Consider the following 26,725-nt stretch of genomic DNA (forward strand, 5'->3'; position numbering starts at 1 on the left):
GTTCACTCACGAGCCAACACTAACAGCAACACACACATAAACTGAGTATGTGCCGATGCCACAACATGAAATCTCAAGATTCTCCGATTTGCCACGCATGCACGATTAGCAAGTGGCTGACCAGGCCTTGCGCTAACTGACCTGTGGTTTGGCGATCCTGTTTACAATGCGCTCGGTATTTAATGTTGGACAATTCCCACGGCACAGCTGAACATCTCTCACGGCACACCAGTGTAGACCAATGTATATTTATTAATATAGTCAAACAACATTTTTCAAATCTCGTATTATGATTCTGTTGCTACAAAGTATTCAGCCTCAGCATTAGCTCAAGTGACTGTTAAGAGTGTACCTCAAACAGTAAAAACAATATACAAGCATAATTTTCATTAAAAAAAAAGGAATAAAAGGAAAGACCCTGTTAAATACTCTCAAAGTTTTTTATCATTAAATAGAAACCAGAAAGTGTGGCTTATGTGGTGATTTAGTATGGGGACTGAAAACAAAAGCGCATGTTACTAACCTTAATACATTTAGCATGATTGGGTAGTTAAAATGAGCAAGGCCACAAATCCAGCATGGCCTCGAGTGCTTCAGTGGGAGAGCCACTGGCTCCAAGGCAGTTGTTTTTTTTCACTGTTTTCCACACTAGAGGGCAGCAGTGGCTAACAATTCCACTTGCGTTTCTCCCGTCAGTTTCTTTTTGACCAGAAGCTTCCTGAGCCCTTTTACAAACATTCTGTACACCACAAATACACCCAGGTGGTGTGCTTAGCATACTTAATCAGTCACTGCAGATATTCTGTGTCACACGTGTGTTGCCAAGGGTAAACAATGTCTATGTTGCATGTTGTCCTGGTGCCATCACACCCTGGACGTGACATGTAGCGAGCGTAACCGACGGGCCAGAGTGCCCTCGAGCTCCTCCAGGGGTGATTCGCTGCCTTGCCGGCATCCCAGAAGAAGACATCTGAAAGTCTCTCGCTCCATCAGCGCAGGCATCTGCTGCAGGAAGTAGCCTTCGCAGAACAAGCTCAGCTCCACTGAGCCGTGAGCCTGAGACAAGACATCAGGAAACGATCATATGTGTTTATGCCTTACATAAAACATAATACAGCAAGTGAGTGCGTGCATTACCTTGGCAGTCTTGTAGATATTAACTGCGTTATCCAGGTTGATGTGCTGAGAACAGATGCGCTCGCAATGTCTTTGCAGCGCCCCCAGCTGGAATGCACAAGCGGTTGACAACAGCTGAAAGAAACAAGGCACATACCTTTTCAATCAAGTTGACCCAAAAAGGTCAGGGACTGAAATATTTAAAGGACAAGGCCTGATGTTAATTAAGCTGAAGTTTTAGGATTCTAAAATGATTCTCACCTCCAACAAATCAGGCATCTTTGTTTTAAGTGACTCTGTTCCTCCACAGTACAGGTATGACATCATCATCTGCATACATGTCAAAGAAATTTATTATGTTAGATAGGTCGTGCTCCATTAATTTGATAGACAATGTTTTTGTAGGTAATTTTAGATTTGAACTTACCTGGAAAACATTATATCTGACATCACTGATCTCAATCTTCTTGTTGGCATCGGAACCAGAGGACGCCAGCAGAGATTTGAATCTAGATGAGAGAGAAAATCATCTTTTTAAAACATCTGCAGGCAAAAAAATGTTGACTAAGGACACAGACACAAATGCACTTACTTGTCAGAGGCTGTGATGAGCAGGACTCTGTGGCCGTAGAAGGGTTTGCCTTCCACCAAGAAAGTTACATCTGACATCTCCCGGTTATTCAGGAAGTGAGGATCTGGAGGGAAGCATTGCAACTTTTTGAACAAAGTGGTGACAACCTGCATCAAAGAATTCAAAGCGAAATAGAACAACATCAATTTGATCAGATCAGAGAGTCGTGTGTAATACTTCGTGACAGACTGCAGACACAGCCTGAGAAAATCCATCATTTTGTATTGCTACTATTGTGTGCATTTGGTTCTCCTGCTTTTCTGTGTTACTTTAGGGTTTTTCCTCTTGACTGCCTAAGCTGCATGCCTCAAAAGAGTTGCATTTGTAAAATCTTAAATTAGATTTTTTCCAAATGAAGGCCTGGCTTCCTTTCCAGTTGTGGCAATGCTTCTTCGTTTTGTTGAATAGACATGAGACGCATTTAGATAGTTTGCATTAACTGTAAAACACATTTCATGTTCGATGGAGTCTAAATTATATAATTGTAACCATTGTGATAAAATATTGAACCCTGTCCAATCACTCTCACGGGGAGCCACAGAAAGGAAATGTGTAGGAACTGGAACACGCACATCTCCCCCGTCCCTTCCCAGTTCACACACACAAAGGTGTCCGTTTGCAAGATAATCAGTGACAGACAATTCCTCATCAAAATGTCCGCACACCAAGGACTAAAGCGATACGAAGATCAGAGACACTGCCAGTGACGACGCACAGGGAAAGGCAAAATAACCCACGGACTACTAGTTTTTCATCTGATGAATCAAACTGAGTGAAACCACATCTTCGGGTCAAGCCCTTCTTTTCAAGTGAAGAAAGCTGAGCAGTTAAAATACACTTCACAATCACTTTATAAAAGAAGAACAGCCAAGCTCATACCCAACTGTGCAGAAAGAGTTGCCTTCATCTCGGGGATAGCTGGAAGAGGAGCTGGGCCAAAACAGTGGCTAAAAATATGTGACAACTGCTGGATGATGGCATCACTCTGTAAAGAAACATTAACAGATGATGGTGTGCTTCTGTTTTTAATGTGTGTGTGTGTGTGTGTGTGGGGGGGGGTTAAGATTGCGACCTACCTTGGTCATGCGCAGGATGTTGAACATGAGGGGCAGGCCCACAGTGAGCAGCTCCTCACAGTAATCTTCCTCTCTGATGGAAGTGAACTCCCTGAGGAGGGACAACGTGACACCCACCCTGGACTGCTGCTGGGCGCACCGCAGGGACTCGAGCCACACATGAAGCTTCCACTGAACGCCTAGTAAGAGCCACAAGACGGGCTGGCATTAAGGCTTGCAAAATTCCGGGAATTTTTTTAATATGGACATTTTCTATTCGATAGGGATTTATGGGAAATTATGATAGGGAACTATAGTTGTGACAAATGCAGAGGTAATACACGCACACACACAGTACAGTGGGCATGTGTTAACTACCCAGTGCTCGCAGCTCCATAGTGACATCTAGGTATCCATGTTCGGCGCTGTAGTAGCTGGCCTCCTGCAACGCCTTCATCCGAGCCTTGCAAAGTCTGGCTAAGCCTCCCTCCGGTACTGCCCCGGGGCCAGAGGAGGAGTTGGGGAGGGTGGAAAGAGGGAGGAAAGGGCAGATTACCGCTTCTTCCCCCTCCACTCCCTCAGCCAGTATCTCCTCCAGAGACAGGACGTCCTCTTGAACCTTCTGAGGCTGAGTCAAGAGCTTTCTCAGCACGTTCCTGACGTGACAAAGGAAAGGAAGCCGGTGTTAGAGTTACAAGGAGGAGAGAGGCGAGAACACCCAGGACAAAGCGCGGAGAGATTTATAGGCGCTCATGTCGCAGCGCATCCATCTGTGACCCTGCGGCCTCCCACTTGTCTCGCTCATTGTGGAATGTGACGTGTTGAGTCTATATTGTGTTCACACGTTCTCTGAGAGAGCAGGTGCAGAGATTTATGCGACCAGATGGTTCTCACAGACAAATGGATAGTAAAAGCAGAAGGCTGTTCATTCTACAAACCAAAAGTAGCCATGAGATAAGTTGGATGCTATCAAAAATAATTGATGAATTTGACAATCAATTACTTATCAATTAATTGTTGCACCTCTAATTTGGAATATGATTAAAAAGTAGTCTCTTACAATGCAGCCAATTTGTTATTAGTTTTTTTTTTTTTTAAATCGAGTCCTTCTACTCCACTTTCCACTGAAGTCGAAATTAAAGGATTTACAAGACAAGACCCGAAAATTTTTTGATGGTGTGTTATCGGTGTTTATACTTATTTAATTATTTTTTTGTTAGTAATCAATTCTCAAGCCTTGTTGCCATTTCAGAGGGAGAATGGAGTACCTGTGGCCATGCGCTGCAGCGTGACTGAAGCAGTTCATGTTTTCGTGGAGGGAAGACGTCAGAGCGTTTCCATCATGGGCCTTTGACAATGGGTCAGCACCTCGCGCCAGCAGCAAGGTCACCATCTCATAGTTGCCTGGACGCAAAGTCGTTGCAAGTTAATATCCTGACCTAGCAGCTATGCGCAGTGAACAAAACAAACGTGTAAATATATTGTTTGTTGTTGAAACTCGTAAAGTAGTGGAATCTTCTGACTATATACTGTATACAGGACCATGTGCTTCATCAAAATTAAAGAGATTGTATTATGAGATTTAGAAAATTCTGTTACACGATCACTCAGGTTCAGTTGGTAGCGAATTGAAAAACATGGCAAGGCAACATTTTAAGAATTGCAAGCATCTGTGGGAACCCTGTTACACCAACTGGGCCAAAACGGCATGACCACTGAACATAATTTGTAAACGCAACATTTTGGAACTGTATTCAAATTCATTCTGGTCATAGGAGTCACCATGTTGTGGTTTTTATAGCAGCAAATACAGTCATATTGGCCTCTTCACACGCTGTCAGTGTGGTTATGCAGAGAGTGCCTGTCCTCTCCTGCAGTCCTTGTGTGCTTCTACGAGGAATGTTGCCCTCAAGCTTGCAAACAGTCGCAGGCAGCACTCCTCTGCCTCGCTAAGCCTCCATTTAGCCTTTGATTTTCTTTGTCCAGTTTTACATTCACAACTCAATAGTGTGCTCGTCCTTGCTTTGATGATCAAATGGTGAGTTGTTTATGAGAGCACATTGGCACTCATTTGGTCACCCATATAAACACGGTTGAGTTGATGACCACCAATTTGAAACAGCGAGGAGTCTAATGACAGTTTTGGCTTTTGCAGTGTATGTGTTTGTGGCCACCTGCTGCTGAAGCCAGCTGCAGTGGTGTGTCCGCCGTGTTCTCCTGTCCATTACGAACTGCTGCTCCCTCCACACTTGCACCAGCATCCAGCAGTAGCTGCAAACAAAACATATTTTTTTCTATTAAACGATGTCTGACATTTATGGACTGACTGCAGAACTCAGATTTGTCAATGCACTTTTGAAAGGCTATCGATCAAACTCAGGATGTCCAGGCCGTGAGAATGTGAGTGTTTTTTTCTTACCTGCACGACCGAGATGTGCCCGTGCAGCACGGCAAAGGTGAGCGCTGCCCAATGACGGCTGTCAGGATGCACAGATGGGTGCTTTGGGGAGCACGGCGGAACCTGTCAAATCAAGAGTTACACACTAAGATCATGAAAATAGACGACAAGTTATGAGAACCACATAACATTCTGGCTGTCTATGCCAAGTCATTAAAAATGAAGTGCCGCGTTAGTGTTGCCATTGCTGTTATTTTATATGATTTGTTTTCTATGGCATGGTAGAGCGTGTGGTTAGCACGTCTGCCGCGCAGCACTGTAAATCTCGCCTTGTGCCTGTCTGTTAAGATTTTGTTCCTTCTGCCCGTGCTTGACTGTGTCTTCCAGTTTTCCCGCACAATCTGAAAACATTCGCAGTAGGTTCATCAAAGACTGAAAATGGTGTAGGATGATCATTTGAATGTGACTGGCTGTTGATGTGGCCTGCAATTAACCGGGACCTAGCCTCTACTCAGCTCTTAGTTTTGTGTGGAGTTTAACAGTTTGAATGTGTTGTGTTCTGTATCCAAACACTACATAAGGTTCAGGAATTCAGTAAGAACTCTTACCGCCACATCAAGGTTGGCGCCAGCATCAATCAGCATCTGAACAAGGGCCTCATCTCCGGCGGCACAGGCATACATCAGAGGGGTCATTCCCTGAGAGGTGGAGAGAGTGGACAAGAAAAGAACCAAACAGATAATGACAAACGTCTCTTGACACATCTCTGTACGTATGTTGCTGCTCTCTCTCAAAAGAACAAGAAAAGAAGGCTGCTCAGAACCTGGTCATCCATGCTGTTGACTCCATCAGGCCCCAGCAGCTCAATGGCTTGACCGATAAGATCCGTGCGACCGCAGTTGAGCATCCGGAAGCCCAGGTCGAGGTGGAACTTGTCTGTGGCTGCCTTTGAATCCAAACGCTTGAAGGAGCTGAAGCAGCACTCGGGCCTGGCGAGAAGACAAAAAAAAAAAGAGACAATTTGTCAGCTGAGCAGGCGGGCAGGAATGCAGAATGTAACGTAGTTAGTCACATACTTGGATGTACTGCACTAAATTAGAGATGCGAGACATTTTTTGTTTGTCTTGAGGCAATATTGTGTAAGATTTTAACATACATGCTTATTGTAAGGATACTATTTTGGATTTATTTGTTTCAATGTTAAAAAGTAGTGCATTAGTAGGAAGTACAACATTGGTAGCAATATTGTTGTGTGACATTATATGACCGGGCACAAATTGACACGTACTTAAGTTGTCTGGGTTCACAGTCCAGTCCAGGAAGAAGCAACCTGGCAGTCTGTCTGACATCATCAGAGTCCACCAGCAGACTTCTACGATGTTCAGCATGAACTATGGCCACTCTGATCCACTCCATCAGAGGCGGCAGCAATAGGAAGGGCCTGTAAAGCAAAACAGATCAACAATTACCTATCAGGGCTTTTGAAGTGTGACGCAATGTTAATACTGACAACTTTGCTCACAAACTGGTTTTCATCAGACACAGTGATGGAGAAGGGTTTGCTCACTTATTATGATTCAGACATATTTCGAAGAAACTCGTAAAGCGTCGTCAAACATGACGTATGTGTGTCTGGCAGCTATTTCCTGAACCTTGACACGCCTTTTACAGCTTGTGTTTCCTCCCATACAGACACTCATAGTCATGCATTTATCATGCGACTTTTAAGATGATTCAAACACATGACTGTACCAGACACCAAGGTTAAAGAAAATAGAATCAACTGCAACGAAAAAAAGAACTCAAAGAATAGATAAGAATAGATCTGAGAGACAAAAAGGATATAAAGCTGAAGAAAATAGCTTTGATCACAGAGAAGTAGAAGAATACACACTAGACATGCGGCCATTCAAACCATTTGATTGGCTTTATCACCGCTGCCCTCTTTCTCTCCCCATTTCCCATCACACTTCTTGCTCTAATAGCGTTAGGTACTGACCATGTCTTGTCTTGTTATCTTTTTTATCAGTTCCTTCTGCTCTGTATTCCCTTTTCCTCTTCTAGTGTCTATTTAAACAATGGCCATCACAAGGAGGGTCATTCTTATTTGCTTTTGTTCAGCTAAGCAGTCACAGAGAATGTAATCATTGTTTGAACAACGTTATCATGACTCCCTAAGCTACATTACCCCTGCTGGGATGTTATTCTTAACAACTTCAACATTCTTTAGGGGAGACGCGAAGAGTCCCAATGCATATAATGAAGAAAGGTGGAGATAAAAAGCATGGGAACTTTATTACATCATGTGTCACTGCTGTGTAGATGCCATAGCAAACACAGAACTATTCCATAGTAATGTCATTACTACCATTGGATAGTTTCAGTGATTTTATTCTCATTTATATTGCCTATTTATAATATGTAATATAAAGTGTTTTTATGCAGTCCAAAATTCTCAAAACATTGATGGCATGTCTTTAGTGACAATCTATTGCTAAAGGCCATTTCTGTTAAGTAAAGGAGAGAATAATACACTTTCCCTACATGGTGCATTTAGTGGCTTAAATGTCTTTCATTTAGCTATTTAAAGCTCGTCCAGGCTGTAATGTTAACGACCAGACAAGTGGCAGGAGTAGGATAAGTATGAGATGGATGGTTGAAGGGGGTGTTGGGAGCCTGCAGGGATTGTCTGAGTGCTGGGGAAATGGCTCGAAGGCAGGTGTGGTATTTCTATATTAAGAAACAGGGGTGGGTGGTAATTTTGCTTATAGTGTCGCTGGTGTAGAGTGATAAGAAAGCCATGTTTTCTGGGGAAAAGTTGCAGAGCACCCCAGAATCAACGTCAAAGCACTTTTAATGGAATCCTCTCAACACATGTTGACCATTTGCACACTTGCGCACAACTGTCTGTCTTCCTGATGGCCACAGGGCATCCGAGTTTGCTAATGTTGTCCCTTATTGATGACTGATGCAAAGCCAAACCATGAAACCTGTACCGGTAATCATCTCTATCTCTGCCTCAACCTTTAGTATTTTGCAAGTCAAATCTGACCTCAGGTCTAGGTTGTGCCCCACAGACTGAAACGCAAAACCCAGCTTCATCCAAAGTCGTTGCAACATTAAAGTCTGGATGCCTGTTAACAGTGAAACCAGATAGCCCTGAAGGTGAGCTTGACTGACCCAATGTGCTCAGGCTACATACTGAGAACAGCAGGATAGACTAACTTTCACCCACTTGTTTACACAGAAATATTAGCTCTGAGTCTTGGCGCCTTCTTCACTACAACCTGGTAAGCTATAAATTGACACTCGGCGAGGAATTTTCCTCAGCTATGTTGGAAAACTTCAGATACTTGACTCATCAGGCGGTACTGGCTTAAAGGACCCGAGTGCACTAAAGTCTACGTTTGAACCAAATTCTCCATGCAGGCCACATCGTGGGCTGTAAATGGTCAAGTTTACACACTGATCTGGTGTATGATTACTCTTAGAAGAACACCATAGACGGAGTGTAATAGTATCTGATATATAGCAATGATACATCGCCTAACATTAAAAATGCTTCAAGACTTGTTAGGAGAAGCAAGAGTGTTTATTTGTGACTGTTTTCCTTGATGCAGAAATGAGGTGCCTCTGCTCTCTAACTGCGTTTGCTCATCAGTATTTGCATGTCTGGGAGCCAGCTGGTTTTCTGGGCAGCGTGATAGCTGATTTAAACACAAAAACTTAACATGGGTGATCCCATATTTGGCACATCCTCAGTAAAATACATCACTCCCAAATGTCAAAATAGGACTCAGTTTGGCAGCGTTTACACGTGAGAGATGGTTTTAGTTACTTTGGAAGTGTGTCACACAGCTGTACTGGATGCCTACATGTGTAAATAATTGTATAATGCACTCTCAATTATAAGTAGTACAGTTACTTTAACTGATTGACATGTTACATAGCCACACTTTCCTAGTTTAAGTTACAACTACAAAACAATAGCACAAAAAATAACCTCTCAGGATTAATGCAATAATGCTGCAAACAACAATCATCGCAGCTATATCAAACTGAATTTTTGGCCTAATTTGACCTACAAGATAACCTATAACATCAACATTAACACTGGATGCTCTTTCTTACCTGTTATTGACCCTGAGAACACTTGTTAAAATGTAAACTTCACACAAGGGTTGATAAAGGAGTGATACAGAATATTCTTCAGCTAAATGACACTTCATGTGTTTGAATATCGTTTCTTTTGGCAGAGGTTAACTGTGCTTAAAATAATTCATGTGAGCCCAAATAAACCCATCATAATTCGAGGCCCTTAATATAACAAAAGAGTCTGAAATACATTTTGTCTGCGAGCTAACTTTGTTAACAAACTAAAGCGTTCACCTCTCTTTGCTTAGTGCCATACGCGGGGGATCTAAATTAGGATTCTCCATGGACTCCATTTGCGGGCAGCGCAGGAAGTAGTAGATGGTGTGGAGGGCGTCAGGCGACCAGGACACACACTGCTGTGGGCGTGAATGGCGAGCTGGACTGAGCCCCGGACGCACTGAGCTCAGACGCTGCATGTGGTGCATTGCACGAGATACCAAGTCACCTGGAAAAGACAAAATTGGCATGTTGACATGACATGATTTGCATTTACTGTCTCCAGTGTCATTGTTCAGCATCTATACGAACAGACATGGCAGGAGCAGATACTTGATGTATGAGTAAACCTTGTGGGTTTCCAATCTAACGGGCATTCCCCTTTTCCTTAACCACTTACGTACATTTAACATTCTTGCCCTTATTACTCTCTCACCACACTTTGCCTTTAGCGGTATCTGTCTTTAGTGGCGTCATTAGCGGTAAGCACAGCCAGGCGGCAAGGATAAATTGCCGCTTATCTTTTATCAATACTGTGACAGATAAGCAGCACCAACAAAGTGTTTATCCACTCCGACATGATAGCATAGAACCACTGCATTCCCTTTATACTGTAATTACTGTAAATTACTTCTGGATCACTGACAAAATGAACGTGAAATAGTATCGCTCAAAACAACTGAAATGGTAAACAGTGTTTTAATGAGCTCATACTTGAAGTGTGCATCGAGTTGGCAGTCTCGGCAATAAAAGCGAGTTATCCACTCGGGTGTAACTTTATACAAGCAACCACAACTGCAAAGGTCTTAATTTAGAGGCTTGAGATGCTGTTATCCTGGAGAGCTTTTGCATGCATATCAGATGAAAAGAGCAGCGGCTAGACTATCAGCCATCAAAGGAAGGCGATGAGGAGGGGGCTGCTGGGGGGGGGAGAGAACAAGGGTGAATAAAATAGGCCAATTTGAACTTGGTATAATATAGCGCTCATTTAGTATGATTACCGCAGGGCTAATTTCTAACCGGATTAGTATGAGCAGGGTGGGGGTTTTGGTGGTTGTTATGGGCACATTAAAGGGTTTGGGTTAGATAGGGTTAGCCCTTCTTAAACAGCCCACACTTCAAGCTGAAGGGCCTCCTTTGTGTTAACCACTAACAGCATTTGACCCAGGAGGTTTCTTCAGAATTATACCCAAGATGGAGAGCTTTACAGCCTCTTTTGTGCCCAGGGGCCTAAACTAGCTGTCAAAGGTCAAATGCATACAGAATGGTGTATTTCATTCTTAGATTACTTTTTAGATTCTTTCTAGACGTCTGTGGGGTTACTGGGGGATAAAATAATATAAAGTGTTCAACAGTAGATTTAGAAAATCTATCAAGCCCCCCCGACATAATTACAAAAAGTGCATTCTGGACTTGGTCTGAGATTTTTTTTTACTTTAAAGACCCTGTCAACTGACTTCTGTGATTTTTGTTTTTCTAAATTCATTATACGTGTTGGAACATAATTGGTGTGTGTAGTACTCACTAGTAGAACTATAGTGTTTTCAAAATATCTTATTTTTTAGGCATAATGTTCAAACATAAGCGGTTCAGTTAATGTATGGATTGATGTTTAAATCCGGAATCCTGTCATCGAGAGTCCGTCTTGTTTAAGTGTGCTTTTTTAACGGCTGGCCGACTGGACCCACTGTAAAGATCCAAGAGGACTGTGCAGTCTAATACAGATACTCCTGTGTCTGGATGGTCTCCTCAGGCTCCGATTACAGTGGCAAGCCCCCCATGCATGTTGGTTGTGTACACAGGTATCAGTGAACACATTGCCTGTGTGTGTGCCTGTTTGTGTATGTGGGCACGAAAGGGTGTGAAGCATGCCAGCCCTGCTCAGAGTGGTGTGGCACAAAGAGCCCACTGAGAAAGTGGGAGAAAGACTGTGTGTTGCAAAGCGTGTGTAGACTTTCTTAATGTCCAGCTAACGATGATGGCGTATGAACGTGGCCTTGTGCTTGAGGAACAATTGGCAAAGTGTTACCTTGTTTGGGTGGGGAAACCTAACCTGCACTTGCACCAACGCTGATCTCTATGACCCGATTGCTCTCTTCCTTTCACAACAACCTTTCCATTTTTTTTACCCTAGACCAAAACATTAATTCTCCCAAGTATGTGCACAATCTGTCCCCACCATTCCATCAACCCAGTTTCTGATGACACTTTGATGAGAACTTCGAGTCCACTTTCATTCACTGTCACATGGCATCAGTTTTAGCAGACCACATGTCAAAGTAATGCAATAAACAGCAAATGTATGCACTATAACATAAATATACACAATAGACATGCCACTAAAATAAATCTGACACATGGTGAGTGGATTGCAATGTACACCGAAAGAAGACAAAGTTGATTGTATTATCTTTCTGATTAAAGACTTCCTGGCTTTCTTGAGTTCAGCCCTTCATCATTTTCAGTATTTAAGACACATAAAATAGCAGGTCACATTTGTACCTCTTTGCAATAACAGGTCTACCTACGTTTAGCTTCTAAGAAGTTCAGTGTGTTAAGTAGACATGACTTACTGAGTTCCGAGATGCTGCCCACACAGGTAGCAAGCAGTGACTGTTCCAGCGTTCTGAGCTCCAGTTGGGCATAGGCATCTTCCCTGCTGTCAACAGAGGTTTGATGATTCTCTGTGTAGGGACTGAAATGGGCCGGCAGTGACAAAACACCTACGCAAACAAAAGAAGAAGGAAAGAAATTCATGATGGGTATGTATATAATTTTGAGAAAAACAATCAAATCTTAGCATCTTCCCAAAAGAACAACTGTTATTGGTATTTACTGAGGCACTAAAGGAAACAAACCGACCAGCATCTTAGCACACTCATTCAAACTTTTTGTTAACTTTAAGAGCCGCACAAAGTCAACTAATATATGCAAAGGAATGTGCAGTTTCTTTTTAAAAGACAATATAGGTTTCAAACATGTTATTAATCACAACAATGACCTTTAGACACAGATCAAATCGTAATACTTCCAAATCCTTGAACATTTAATACTGTGAGCCGATGGTGGGAAAGAACTGGTTCTCAGGAGTTTATACATAGCATTGATGGAAGTGGAACAAGACAAAATTAATTATAATACTAGGCTATATGGATATGCTGAAATAAGGGTTTGTCTTATTAGGGGATTACCTTCTCATATCAAACACTTAAGATGCTCTTATCCTCTCCCCAGCAAAGGAACTGTACGCAATGTAAGCTTATGCATTTTTTTAAAACGTACTTTGTGGAGTATGGACTACCAACCTAAAAAGTATCTGTATTAAATTATACTAATGGCAGCTTTCCCTATGAAGTGATTTAAAACGGTACAAAAATTGCTAAATCAGGCACAACGGCATTAAAATCTATAAGCAGCGACCAAACTTCATTTGTCAGCCCACCACAGGTAAATGCAAACCTGGCAAACACTGCGGCTATTATATCTCATTTTGTGTAGCCAATCAATGACCTTGTTAACAGGATTGGCAAATTTAGACTTTACAGCCAATCGCAAAGGATGGATAAAAAACAAAATGTTGCCGATCTGATACAGCAGATGGTGTTAAGTCTGAATTTAATCCTGTGGGAGTAATGCTGACTATTGGAATGAGGTCTCCCACAGACGTGTTACTTCAGCTCTGTGTGCGTGTGTGTGTGTGTGCCTCTTTCTCGCACTTTCCATGCACAATCCAACACATACGTATATGTGCTGACTCCCCATTCCAAAACAAAGGGAAAGCCTGTCTCTCGTAAAGTGCTCTTACTACAGTCAAGGCCATACAAAAAAACTTCTGTGCACAAAACTCCAAATACTGTGAATGTTTGTACTTCTTATTTGTTACTGAAATGTTTTATTTTTTGCAGTTAAACAACAAGCACATGTTTCTATAGCCTCTACCCTTCTAAAATGCTTTTTTAACTGTCTGTGCTTTCAGTTCCAGACTGATTCAATTAGATTAATGCTGATGCAACACAGACACCACTTCACTTTATTTATGTTTATATGTTATGTATTTATCGATCAAGATGACTTAGCATTAAGACAGAAATAATTATTGGCGATCGTCTCTCATTTAAATGGGTGGAAGTAAAATGTGATCTTGGATGTCTGCATGAGTATGCAAAGATGTTCATGAGCAGACAATGAGAAGTTAATTAATTAATCTTGCAAATGCGAAGAATATTCAAGGAAGTTTTTTGATTGAGATTTTACACTGTATTGTAATAGCATAATACAAGAATTATTATCCCGGATACTAAAATAAAGTACTAGCGTGGGGGCCTACCATCACATTCTCAAAAGTTTCCACAGTCCCACCCTTGTTTTACCACTAAAGCAGAGTCATCTCGACCTGACAGGGGTTTACGACTCAAGCAGAGACTCTCTTTATGAGTATCAACAAACAGAAAACGATAGCACACAACACAGTGAAACTGGTGATGCAGGGGAAACCTTCTGCGGTTATTATTGTTTAATTATTGAGGTTCAACCTCAAAATGCCATGTGGGAATCATGGCTACAAATCAAAGCTCAAACAGACCACAAGTTTGTGGTATTCTCCAGCCATCGAACTACGTATCTCCGAAAAACATTGTATTTCAGCCAAGCTGTCACTCACAGCTCTAACAAACTTTACAGACTACGGCCAAAACACAATGTTTTGATTCAGCCAAATGTTTTGCCAAGACAAACTTTGAACTCCAAATGGTGTAAAGCAACACAAGTTGAGGAGTTCTGTCAAATTAACAGCTACATTTTCAAAGTGAATTTTATTTTCTTTCATTCAGACCTTGGCTATTTAATTTCATGTATGTTCAGCTCAGCTCTGAAGAAAGTACCGTACATTCTTGTGTGTGCTAATTCCTTTTGTCTAGTGCAAGGACTGTGTGAATATTAATCATAAAAAAAGATAAGGTTAGCTTTGTCCAAAGAATGTTGCGTGCATATTTTTGTCCGTTTGTATACAAACACACAACTGTCTTTCTAACCCAAACAGCCTCTTCATTCACTAGAGGGTGGATCAGAGAGCCAGGAAAAGGAGGCTTCAAAGTCACTTCCCCTAGCACCAATGGAGCAGTTATTTAGCACAAGGAGGCTTTAAGCTTGCTCCTGTGCAAATGGAAAATCACTCAATGGTCCAATGTTTACAAAGGATGTTAGTTGATTGACTTTGAACCCACCATCACCTGACATCCTTGGTGCTTCGCATGAGAAAATACACACATAAACACACACGCTTGACTTTTCCCATCGGTAAAGGCTCCACCCACCTGTTTTACACACTTCCAGTTATATCCATACTACTATGTTATCAGTGTGTCCTCTCATAAACCGTTTACTGGAGGCACATTTCTAGTGTAAACAAATGGAGGTATGTTCAATCTGTGGTTACATGTGGGAACTGTGAAGTAGAGCTGTTCGTTTGGCTTCATCAGTTGTAAATAGAAGGATTCACCATGTAGGGTTAAAAAAAAATGTTTGCTTGGCCTGGTGGGTCCTTATGATCCTTATCTAAACAGACTTCAAATGGGACAGAGGGGCATTTAGGGAGCCTACGTGGTCTATTAGTGTTTGGGCTAAAAATAATCATCCGTTTTAAAAGTAAGCACATCCACACAACCAAAGCTCTCTTTCTGGATACAGAAAAGCAGTCATGTATTGAATTACCTTACAATTTGGATTGGGATGCCAAGCACCTTCTTGTCATGTACAAGCACCCATGCTTACAGTGATGATAATGATGATTTAGGGTCTGCACAATGTACCCAGACACCTCTGGTGACATGGGTCATGGGGTCAGAGGCTGTGCACAGCTGGAGTTCAAAACACAAGTAACCTTCTCAGCTGTGAAGAAGAAGGCTTGTCCAAATGTTGGGACACCTACTCACATTGTGGATCACTGACTGCTATAAATTAACAGCAAGTTGAAAAATAAGGGGTTCCTTAATTTGATTATTGTGAAAGAAATGCATGTTTTGAAAATGCTCACATGCGCATGCGCACATGCAGGATGAGATTGGATTTGCCATGCCTGGCTTTGGTTTTCCCACAGTCCTGAAAAATATCATATAAGCTCCTCAGCAACCCTAAACCTAATCCTAAACATGACTTCCAAATCCCTTCCTCAAGCTCCTACTTTGTACTTCTTTCTTCCAGACTTCTCTGTCCCCTTCTTTTTTCTCTCTAATCATGTTTTATACAGTTTACATTCCAGGCCAACTGTGGTGCCTGTGGCTATCTGGTCTTATTCAAGACTCCCTGTTTCCATGTGTGATGCCACTTCACATGGAGCACCAAGAAACAGCATAGCGCCATCATTGGGTTAAAGAGTTTTATAGGTTTCGCTAGTTTATTGTCTGAGAAATGTGGATAAAAATACACCATCGTTATGAAGGATGGTTTCCTCTTGTGACAACGGATGGTGGCTATTACAACCACACTGCAGTTGCAAAAGGGCATACATGTTCAAATTCAAACCCACTCTCATAATCCAATGGTTACATATCATCTATCCACAATGCTGCCAAGAGCTGAGCTTGACAAATACAAATATCATTAAAATAGAAAATAATTGACAAGAAAATTCAATTACCGTAAGTGTGTCTTTTTTTTTTCAAGACGACTTAAAGAATAAACATTTCTGGCCACAAGAGTCAGTCATTTTATGCCTATCTTTCAAGAACAAGCTTTATTCATCTCTTTGTAGACTGCACAAAGAGCATAATTTGTTTGTGAAATTGAGTTTGAACAAATTGTTCCCATTCTGTCAGTGATCCATTCTTTCTCAGCCTGATCATCAACACATAAACACGGCACTCTCATTGCATCAGATTCTATTTTCATCTATTTCTTGTTCTTGCTTCCTTGAAATTCAGCAGCGGTAAGGCAGGTGTTGTTCGTGCTGTTTATTTCTGTACTCGGGGCAAACCAGTTCACAAAAATCTATCACAACCAATCCTTTCTCCCTTACAGTCAGGTATAGCCAACTCAAGTCTTCAGCTAGTAGTTCCCAAAAAGCAATGAGCCATTTTTGATGCAGAGACTTTTAGATTTTGATGTTTCAAACTTCCAAAATCATTGTTACAAATGTAAAGCAGCTTTCTGCTGATTAACATTCCATGTTGGGCACTGTAGAGAGCAAAACCATGACGTAGAACCCACTGAGTCAAATTAGGAAAAGAAACTACTACTGGGGTTAGTGGGGGCCAAAGGGTCCTGTGTAAGGATTCTGACTCACCTTTTTAAAATACCTATTTTCTTTTTTTGCCTGCTGTTTGCTCAAAATAACATTTGGAATCACTTTTACTCCAGAATTGTACCTAGTAGAAAAGTGGTGTTTATTTTTTGGGCTGCTATAACAAATGGGACCAAACTTACCATCCTAATGCCATTGTTATTAAAATCATTGTGCACTGTGAAATAAAGAAAGCACAGAATATAAGGGGAAGCACATAAGTCATTGGTTAGCTGGAGAGGGTGGGCAGGGTACCCAGGACAATTGATCTGGAAATCAATGCCACTGGTGAAATGTGTAAAAAGCCACAAAAGTGGTTATAAATAAACGGACCACCCATACTCAGGCACAAAAAGGTACTTAACCACTAAGGTGTCATCCAATGCACAAATCATGTGGACGTGTCAGTGTGGCTACTGACAGCAATGTACAACTCTCATCAGTGTGTGTGTTTGTCAGGGAGAGAGTAGCCAGTGAGTGACATGCTTGTGTATAGGAGGTGTAGTATGTATGTAATAAGTATACTGCCCCTCATTCAACAGACTGCAACACCCATCTGACACCCAGGGGGTTGGTTTAGAGCTCACCCCCTGACCCTCTCACATACCCTATCCATACAACACACACACACACAACCAGAAGGGGGGTGTTTCCAAGCAACAAAAGGAGCCTGCTAAAAAGGACTGTGCTCTAAGCAGATTTGTCCCATGTTGCCCCTAAAAGCGTCACATCGAACACAGCAAAAAAACATTTGTGGGAGCCTATACTGAGAGAATGGAGGCATGTGTTGATTACTTAAACTCATCACACGCACTAAAATGTTAACAAAGCCCAATTGCCTCACACAGCATCCGTACTAAAACAGCACAGCAAAGTTGCAGTGGTGTTGGGAAATGTCTGTCAGCCCCGTTATTGACTGTGAGTCCGTCCATGTATTAACCCCCCTTCCAGGCAGTCGGCCCCAGCTTCCCTGTGACACCGAAATGAATAAGAGAAGAAACAAATTAAACGGATAGAGGGAAAGCTGTCCTTTAATTGATTCATCATTCAACATCTAAGGAAAAAAACTCCTGGTTAACTTGTTTATCCATCATTTGTACTATGAATAATACAAACACACAAATGGGCTATTAGCGGTTGCAAAAACATTTAAGTGTTCAGCTGGAGCCAGACTAGTAAAATTATTACTGTATCTTCATTGAGCTTCCTGTGGAAATGAGAATGTTTGGACTTGCTTGTGAAGCACAATGAAAGAGAAGGAAGACAGCACTGAAACAACAAAGGCACAAAGGAGAGAAGTACCCGCCAGCAAAAATGTATCTTGAGGACCCTGATGGCCTTCCGTGCTGACTTGGCATGTAGGAGATGGCTCTCAAAAACATTCCGTCGGATGTACTCTGCTTGCTGAAAGTACTGACTGCCTAAATGCATGTTTACAATGCGGTAGCTATAGAAATTATGAATCAAAAGTCATCGTTTTAGAAGCGGGAAAGTATCTTGGCAACAGTCAAGGAGGGCAGATGACACCTTCACTGCAACCTATCTCCATGTGTGTTTTCTCTCTCTTTTCATGTTTATTTTAACTCCAAAGCCAGAATTGTTTAGCTCTTCAAGAATTGCCCAGAATGCCAAACCATTTGGCCTTCAAAAGAGGAGAACTCTGTATATTTTTGTGTTAATGCATTTCTTCCTGAATATGGGGAAAGACCCAGTCAATTTGCTTGGACCAGTATTTCCCACAGTGCTCGCCAAAGCCACGGTGGTTAAATAATTGCTGAGAGTAAAGCTCTTTCAAAAACAAAGAAATGCATGCCCTGGCACACGGACATACAGATCGTAGAGAGGCCGCATTGTGTATTGTCAAGCCCATCCTGTGCAGAAATAATTAAAGCTTGAGAGGGAAGTGCTGATCGATCATGGCCACACATCACTTAATTGAACTCAGAATGAGAGAACATGGAAAAGTTTACAGATCTTTGAACAGTACTGTAAACATGACTGCACTAACCACCATATGCATTGTTAGTAAAAGAGGCCTTGTGACTTGACTTGAACACACAAAGCTCTATTACTTCACTGGTTCTTCTATATCAAACAAATTTCTTAGGTTCATTTACCTGACATGTTTCGGCGGGTTCTTCCGCCTTCATCAGAGTACTGATGAAGGCGGAAGAACCGAAACATGTCAGGTAAATGAACCTAAGAAATTTGTTTGATATAGAAGAACCAGTGAAGTAATTGAAAAGGAAAAAACAAGATGAACCTAGTACAACTAACACAAAGCTCTACCCTACCCAGAGGAAGCACGCAACCCAGAAGATGCCCATTAAAGGAGTGCTGCGTTTTTGTGTGTGTACGTGTAGCAGATCGGGGAGAAGGACTATTCTTGCACACGGTCACATGATTCCTGTACAAACAACACATTGAGTGACAAGTGTGTTTTCATTCTTCCACTCTTTGCCCGTCTGGGCGTGATGATGATGGCTGAGCATGTGTTGTAGTCATCACCACACCCTACACAGTGGGGCAGAATTTGTTCATTATTTATTTTTATTATTTATTTATGTATTTACTTCTTTTTATTCTGGCTCTTGTCAACTTTCCAAGCTGAAGCAATGTAACTCTATTGGAAATTTCATTCAATTGCATTCCAAGTTATCCCATTTTGTAGCTTCCATTCTCTTGGGTAACATTTGCCCCTTTAGCCTTTACAGTCTAGCGATTTCCAGAAAAAGCACTGAGCGATCATGAGGAGCCTTACCTGTTAAAGTTCTCCGTCATTGCTCCAATAGACCCTGCAGCTGTCCTTACAACAAGCACCCAGAGATTACAGTGTATATCTAAAAACGGGCTGTGCTTGTGGATAATGATGCCTTCCCCAGCTGCGTAAGAGCCTTCCAGGCAGCAGCAGCCCTGTGCCGGAAGTCTATGGCTGAGCCTTGGCCACTGGAGGCCTGGCAGAGTCTAGCAAGATTAGTGCCGAGATCAACTCGAGAGAAAACAGAAGAATGGGAACAACAACTCCTGCAATTGATTTGATATTAAGACTGAAAGAAAAATTTCCCAAACAACATAAACACACAAAAAAAATGGAGGAAATGCACATGTCTGTGCATGAATAGACATGACCTAGTTGCACGAGCCAGCAAACCGCTGACCTCTCTTTGTAGCTCCCATCACCAGTTGGTGTAATTATAGGCTTCAAGAGAAGAAATCTACTAGAGCCAAGAACCTCAAGGCAGGTTCACAACTTTACTCTGCCTTTTTAGGATTCTTGGCTGCCTGTTTGTTACGTCACATGATAACCACTTATAGGTACTAATTGAGTGCTGGAGTAGATAATACAGTATCTGCTTCTAAAAGGAGCAACATCGGTATCTGCTATGGCCTTCAGGAAGAGACAACGGATGATTTACGATCCAGGGGGAAGCGAAGCATGTTAATCTGGGTTATCAATTGATTGTTAGATCATCCGTTAGTATTGTGGAGACAGAGCACATGGTTAAACCTTGCCCTAGTGTTCCCTCAGCGGGAAATGATGACATTTCAAGACATGCTCTGACCAAAGAAAAAAACAGCAGCACATTGTAGAAGGAAATAACAGGAGGAGGGCGGACAGGGAGCAGAGTGATGGTGCTGAGGGATGTTTTCACAAGGTCAAGACAAGAGAAACAGTCTCTATTATAGTCAGTTCCTTTCAGCAAGGGAGTGGGGATGCAAACTTTCAATTCAGGCATTGTGATAATCAGGAATAGTGGTTTCCCCAATTCTCTTTGTCACTAACAACAGACACTGTATTGAGGCTGAGGAACAGAGCTTGTCCACCTACATCCTGGAAAAAGGCCTGTTAAAATGCTGATAGTATATTGACGAGGTAAATTCCTTTGCCTGCTAGTGTGTCTCTATCTCATTGTATTGTTTGGGGGATACCCGCAGTGCTATCTAAGTCTATTCAGACATCAGGAGAGCTTCAACGTTATCACAACTACATAGAGATACAAGGAAGATACCTGCTCAAGTTTTCAAGTATGGGCTGGTCTTGCTCTCTCTGTTGGCATCAGCACAATGGCTCCAGTTTGCACACTACTATATCGTAGCAAAGATTTCAATTGAAAGCAGATCAAACTAATGTTTGTATGAAACCAGTGAATAGTCTACAAGCCAGCACACATCCAGCTTGTCTGGGGTCTTTGTTAACACGTTGGGTGGGTGTTAGTATTCTTGGCCTCCAGAGTGACCTCTCCCCTCTCTTCTGACCACAGTACACTCCTGACACATCTGCCCTCTTTACCCTGCCAACACTAACTTAGCTGCGCTGGACATCTGAAAGCTGTGATTAAATCAATGGGGAACTTCCCAAAAGCTGACGACTCATGGTGAACAAAGCATGGAATTGTTGTTAGGGTTGCGTAATAGCAGAAAGTTGTCAAGCTTGTACGTTCTTCTCACCTTCTGAACGAGTCAATACAAAGGTAGTCCTGATACAACACCTCATTAACAGCAGATTACGGTCAGTCATTTACAGTGAACAGGTGTCACTATGTGGAATGTACACGTCACGTCATGTCCAACACCTGGAATATAATGAACACGCATGCTCAATAAAAAAAGATTACACATACATCAAGAAGCAACTAGGTGGGAAAAAAAATCAATTTTAATGGATGCCTTACGTGAACATGCTGCTGACCACTATCTTGGGAGTGGAAAAGGCTGTACAAGCATTGAGGGGCGGCTTTAGCTATGCTTACTTTAACTGCTGTCTCGCTTACTTCCTCTGCACTTTTCTGTCGGACACACTATCAGCACAAAGTCCTCCGAGATAACGGTAGACAACACTGCAGCCACTGACTTGGACCCTCTTCCCAAAGTCAAATCTCTTGACTTTTATGCATTTATTGGATTATGTCGTCAGGCCAAGAAGAGATGAAAAGGTGCTTCCTATCAAACATAGGAAAGGACAGAACTGTCTAAATAAATTTGATCCCGCTTTTCCTAACTGATGTCAATGCGTAATGGAGAGTATTTGTGACGCAAGATGCAAAATATTATCTAAGGAAAATTACAGAAAAATCTTTTAAATAATGAACAGATTCTTCCTGTGTAAAGTGTTTCCACAATAGTTACAAAAAATTACATACAGTAGATACTGTTTTGGTGAAGAATCCACTGAAGAGGTTTTTCATTGACTATGAAATTGTGCGTTCTCTAAGTATGGCAGGGTAATTAAATTTGTTTGTATGGAACCGCATCTTTCCTTTTGCTTTGAAAATTGCTGGTCTTCATTGACTATCCACGTGTGACCCAAAAAAACACAACGGTTGCACAGTCGGTAAAATTTGTTAGTGGTCTGTTGCTTTAAATATTGCTTCCCTAAAGCGTTGTGATTATAATATATCCTTTCCTTTTGTGGCGCTTGGTCAGATGTAAGCTTTGCTAAATGTAGCTTAGAGATTGCCTCAAATTTTAAATTTAAAACACCAATACTCCAAGTACTTCTGTCATCTCACTCAGACGGGATAGAAAAATTCCTAGGCAAAAATTTGAATTCGAAGACGGCCATGAAAAAAAGGTCCATCTTCACAATGAATGTATCTGTCTGACAAGAAAGCCAAAAAGAAAAATGACTCTTTCTTTGGACACCCACAAACAAGGCATCCTTTCAACTGTGTGAAATTCCAGTACATACTGAACCGCCAGTACTGCACTATTTCAAGCATGTCCTTCCACCCATCTCATCTCAATGTGTAGATTTTCCCAGAGAGATATTAAATGTGGCCACCCACATCTGAAAATACTCAATAATAACACAAAGAGCTGGTTAAAACACACCATTTCAAACTTGTGGTCATGTGAGAAAAAGAGGACTGTAAGCTTTTATGTTTTCAATGGAAAATGATAAAAACAGTTATGCGCAGCACACAAAGACCAGACAATGAAGTTCAATTCACTTTAAAGAAATTCCCCCCTAAAATCACATTATACTGTAATTACGAGTTCCACCACCCATCTTAACATGTGTGTTGCTAACATTCTCTAAAATACGATCATCATTTGGTAATCATGTGTTTATAAGTGTTTATTTTGGTTTCAGAATGTTGACCACAAGAGGTGGATGTGCAGAGCAGAGCACATCAGCAAAATGACGTGGGCTTTTGGCTGAGGCTGTCACGTCTGTTTTTCTGTGGCCGCATATGGTCTCCACATGCAGGTGCTTGAAATGTGCTGCTTCCCTCCACTAACCACAACGAAATTCATGAACGTTTTACTGTACCGTACATGGTTTTGGTTTAATTGTGTTGTGTGCAATGCTGTGGCTCTTTTATTTACACTGTGACTTTGGCCCAACAGGTGACGCTTCCAAGAAGTGTTACTGCTTTGCAGTATGGCGCATGAACACAATTATGGGAAACTGATTTGGGAAGCTGACAATGGCCCGGTGCAAAAGCACAACACGAGAACAATTGCAATACGGGTAGGACCAGGTTACTGCATTCTCATGTGAGTCGTTAGTCAGAGAGGAGTATTGATACTCAGAACTAGAATGGGAATTGGCTAGTCAAGATTAGAACTCATGTAACAAATAGAATTAAAAACAAACCACTTGGGCATGCTGTTACAGATACTTGCATTTTCAAAACAAATAGATTTCACTGTGTATGTGATTGACATAGTAACGGTGAGCAGGAAGAGACAACAATATTGTAAATAACGAAATATTTTAGTAAAGATCTCATCGTGGCACGGCGAGCTCCTTAAGTGACATTGCATCTGTTTGATCCACAAGGTTGCATTACAAGGTTGGAATGCTGTAAGGGAAAATGTTGAGAAAAATGAGAGCTGCAATGTCCTTATATGTCCCCTTGAGCCTTATCTGGCATGAGAAATTGTACAGGATGATCCAGCTCTAAGTCCTTGAGCTGTGGTCAAAATGTGTTTACAGTTTTAAAACTAGATCTATGCATTGGGACACGAGGCAATATAAGTACTACTTAGAATAATGATTATGAACAACAACAATGTATGCCACTGCAAATACCAAATTGTAAATTATACTGTATACATGTACTATAATATAGTACCATAAAAGCTGTTTAACAAAAACAATCATGGCACATTTCATTAAACTCAAGATGGACATTTTTATTTTGGTCTTTTATCTTGGACCATTATTTGGACCTTGTCACGAAGACAGAGCACATTCATAATCAAGACAAATAATAAAAAAAAAATCACACACTAGAAATGCCAAAGGCAGTGATGACTGAAACACATGAGAAATTGTGTACATACAAATGTACCTTAGCTTACCTACACTTTGCCTATTGTCATATTTACCAACAAGTGTGTGACTCATCTGCCTACTTGTGTTTTCCTTTCCCAGAATCTCTTTCCCAAATCTTGTGGAAAATCAATTTGCAAGCATTTTCAGATACGGAGGAAATGGCCTTTAATCTTCATGTAAACAAGCTATTACTACAACTTGCAATTATTCCACACATTACTCAGCAGGTATACCAAATGGATCATCTCTAACCAGCTCTACTTCCCTAGAATATTTTTTTTTTTTTTTTTTTATATATACTTTTCATCAGCCATTTCCAAATTTGCTTACCACAGCGAAACATTTAGTTGACTCCACTTTGAACACTTCCATGGTTTCCTTTAACATATCTTGTCTAATATGTCTATTTTAATAGTAGAAAAAAAAAAAGACTCATATCTGAAAACCAAATAATACAATCGAATGATATCATTTTCAGCGTATGCTTACCCCTGTGTGTATATGGGAATATGCTAATGAATGTTAGTTCATGTAATGGGAAAAGGAGTGGGCCATGTGTGGAACAGTGCTGCTACAGAGGAGTGTGTTTACTTTAGCAGTGCAACACATCTGAGTTGTTCGGCCTTAGCACACTGACTCCCTGGTTCCACTGAACAAAGAAGTCTCTGACCGACAGCACCACAAAAGCTCTCTATTGCAAACATCTTTAAAAGGAAAAAAAGGTAATTGGTAAGAAATCACCTCTCCCACTTGGCTGATGAAAGTCCAGAAATGTGGGCCCTTTATAGTATTGGATGCAACTCATGCGAGTGACCACAGCACACACAAAGATGCATAAATCCAACCTGGATAGAATAATATGGAGTCACTGCTGCATCTCTCCTTGAAATGTATCCTGTCGCCGCAGCTTCTTATAGCAAAGCCAGTATGACTCCAACAGATTTCACGAGAGAGCACAGGGGTTATTACATCCAATTCTGGGTCAGACAAATGTGTTTCCACTTAAACTATAAACTCTGTGCCACCCCCCACCCAACCCCTCCACTTCCCTTTCGTCCGATCAAATGATCTGTTTATATAGTTAACGGGTTCTGCATTGACTATAACCGACTTCCGGTTTGCAGATCCAGAGAAGCTTGCAGGCTAAGGTCAATGAAACCACGATGACTGACGTTGGCTTTTGTTTTCTGGTGGTATAAGACAATACTGCATTGCTAGTTTTTTAAATTTGAAATGGATGTTTAAAAAAGTGAATGTGGTTATTGTTGCCATTAAAAAACAAAACTAAATGGAAGTAGACAGATGAACCACACCCCTCTAAGCAGATGAAGCCATCTCTGAGGAAAATGACTGGGTGTTGCTGTCACTCCGACGCAATGACAGGTTCTAAGATAACATTTATGACTGGATGACAGGTAAAATTTCTGCCTATTTCTCTCACTGGATTGGTCCCTTACACATTGTGCCCAGACTTTTAAGTGAATACGTAACTCTGGCATATTACACATTTGACCTTTTTCAACATTGTCAGCTATATTTATTGATGCATGCAATTAAGAAATAAGGTGTCAAGATGTGCCAACTAAGGTTACTATGATCCAAAGAAGTACTCATTGGACAGTTTTTGTGTTACTGTGATTACTGATTTGGCCTGAACTTTGTAGAGATGCCCTCCAAAAAGGAGTGGATGAAAAGTGCCTGTTTTGTTATACTGTGGTGTAACACAGATGGTAATACTGTGACTTTAAGAATGTCATGTTCAAAATGCAATATAGAATATTTGACATGCTGCAGCTGCTCTACCCAGCATTGTGAAATTTTATAAGTTAAGCATGAAGGATAGAAATGTCGCCACAGGCTAAATGCGTGAAATCATAGAAAGGATGCAGCATTTTCTTTTAAGCACTGCAAAACCTTTTGCCCACTGTGAACGCCACAACCGCTAACCTCTGACACTTAATGGTTTCCTGTGACCGAGTCTCGTTTGCAGTTATTATGAGCAATCCAGATGACAACACAGGTGCATGAAGCGTTGCAGTCTCCCGGTCACCCTCTAACCGCCTGCTTCTAAGTTAACCCTGTTTCCCTATTATCTAGCCAGGCAGAAAATTCATTCCACAGGGCTGGACAGATTGCCTCACGAGCCATAGCCAGGATGCTGTGGTAATGCACCCTTGCTGCGCAGTTTCCAATTTAAACAAGAAAAAGGAAGCCCAAAACCAATGTGGGCTGCATGGAATAAAACTCAGCTCACTGTCATCCAAGAATTTGTCATGAAGGGCTTAATCAAGATGTATATCTAAGGACGCTTTTGAGACTGATCCCACTATTTCTGTTCCTCTATTTGAGTGCATCGCTTTTCTGTATCTGTCAGTGTCAGCTTTATTCTTCCGGCCTGGTAGTGATTTACTGTAAACTATGTTGCGAACCATGACTCATTTCGCTGAAATGCGTTTGGAAGGAGCGTAACGTCATCCAAATGAAGACGGACATTTCCTCGAGATCAGAGCAAAACATCACAGTAAAGATTTAAACTGACTTTGCGAGATAAAATAACTACTCTCGTGATGAACTAAGTGACCATTCCTCAATC

The 26,725-nt window shown here is 41.4% G+C and overlaps 1 protein-coding gene across 1 annotated transcript in view; it reads right to left on the bottom strand.

Annotated features, from left to right (window-relative positions):
• Nucleotides 1-230: 230 nt before the first annotated feature.
• The window catches only part of abtb2b (ankyrin repeat and BTB (POZ) domain containing 2b), a 32,044-nt gene continuing 5,549 nt past the window's right edge, over nucleotides 231-26,725 (bottom strand). Inside the window, exons 2-17 of the mRNA XM_037254673.1 lie at nucleotides 12,145-12,294; nucleotides 9,590-9,800; nucleotides 6,489-6,641; nucleotides 6,024-6,189; nucleotides 5,809-5,898; nucleotides 5,222-5,323; nucleotides 4,977-5,073; nucleotides 4,071-4,206; nucleotides 3,181-3,458; nucleotides 2,824-3,002; nucleotides 2,627-2,732; nucleotides 1,709-1,811; nucleotides 1,544-1,625; nucleotides 1,378-1,446; nucleotides 1,138-1,251; nucleotides 231-1,056 (exon numbers count right to left, since the gene is read on the bottom strand). Of these exons, the coding sequence (XP_037110568.1) occupies nucleotides 865-1,056; nucleotides 1,138-1,251; nucleotides 1,378-1,446; nucleotides 1,544-1,625; nucleotides 1,709-1,811; nucleotides 2,627-2,732; nucleotides 2,824-3,002; nucleotides 3,181-3,458; nucleotides 4,071-4,206; nucleotides 4,977-5,073; nucleotides 5,222-5,323; nucleotides 5,809-5,898; nucleotides 6,024-6,189; nucleotides 6,489-6,641; nucleotides 9,590-9,800; nucleotides 12,145-12,294 (2,228 nt within the window). The 3' untranslated portion in view covers nucleotides 231-864. The remainder of the gene's footprint in view (nucleotides 1,057-1,137; nucleotides 1,252-1,377; nucleotides 1,447-1,543; nucleotides 1,626-1,708; nucleotides 1,812-2,626; nucleotides 2,733-2,823; nucleotides 3,003-3,180; nucleotides 3,459-4,070; nucleotides 4,207-4,976; nucleotides 5,074-5,221; nucleotides 5,324-5,808; nucleotides 5,899-6,023; nucleotides 6,190-6,488; nucleotides 6,642-9,589; nucleotides 9,801-12,144; nucleotides 12,295-26,725) is intronic.

Source organism: Syngnathus acus, chromosome 6 (genome assembly GCF_901709675.1).
Source record: "Syngnathus acus chromosome 6, fSynAcu1.2, whole genome shotgun sequence".
Taxonomy (NCBI): Eukaryota; Metazoa; Chordata; class Actinopteri; order Syngnathiformes; family Syngnathidae; genus Syngnathus; species Syngnathus acus.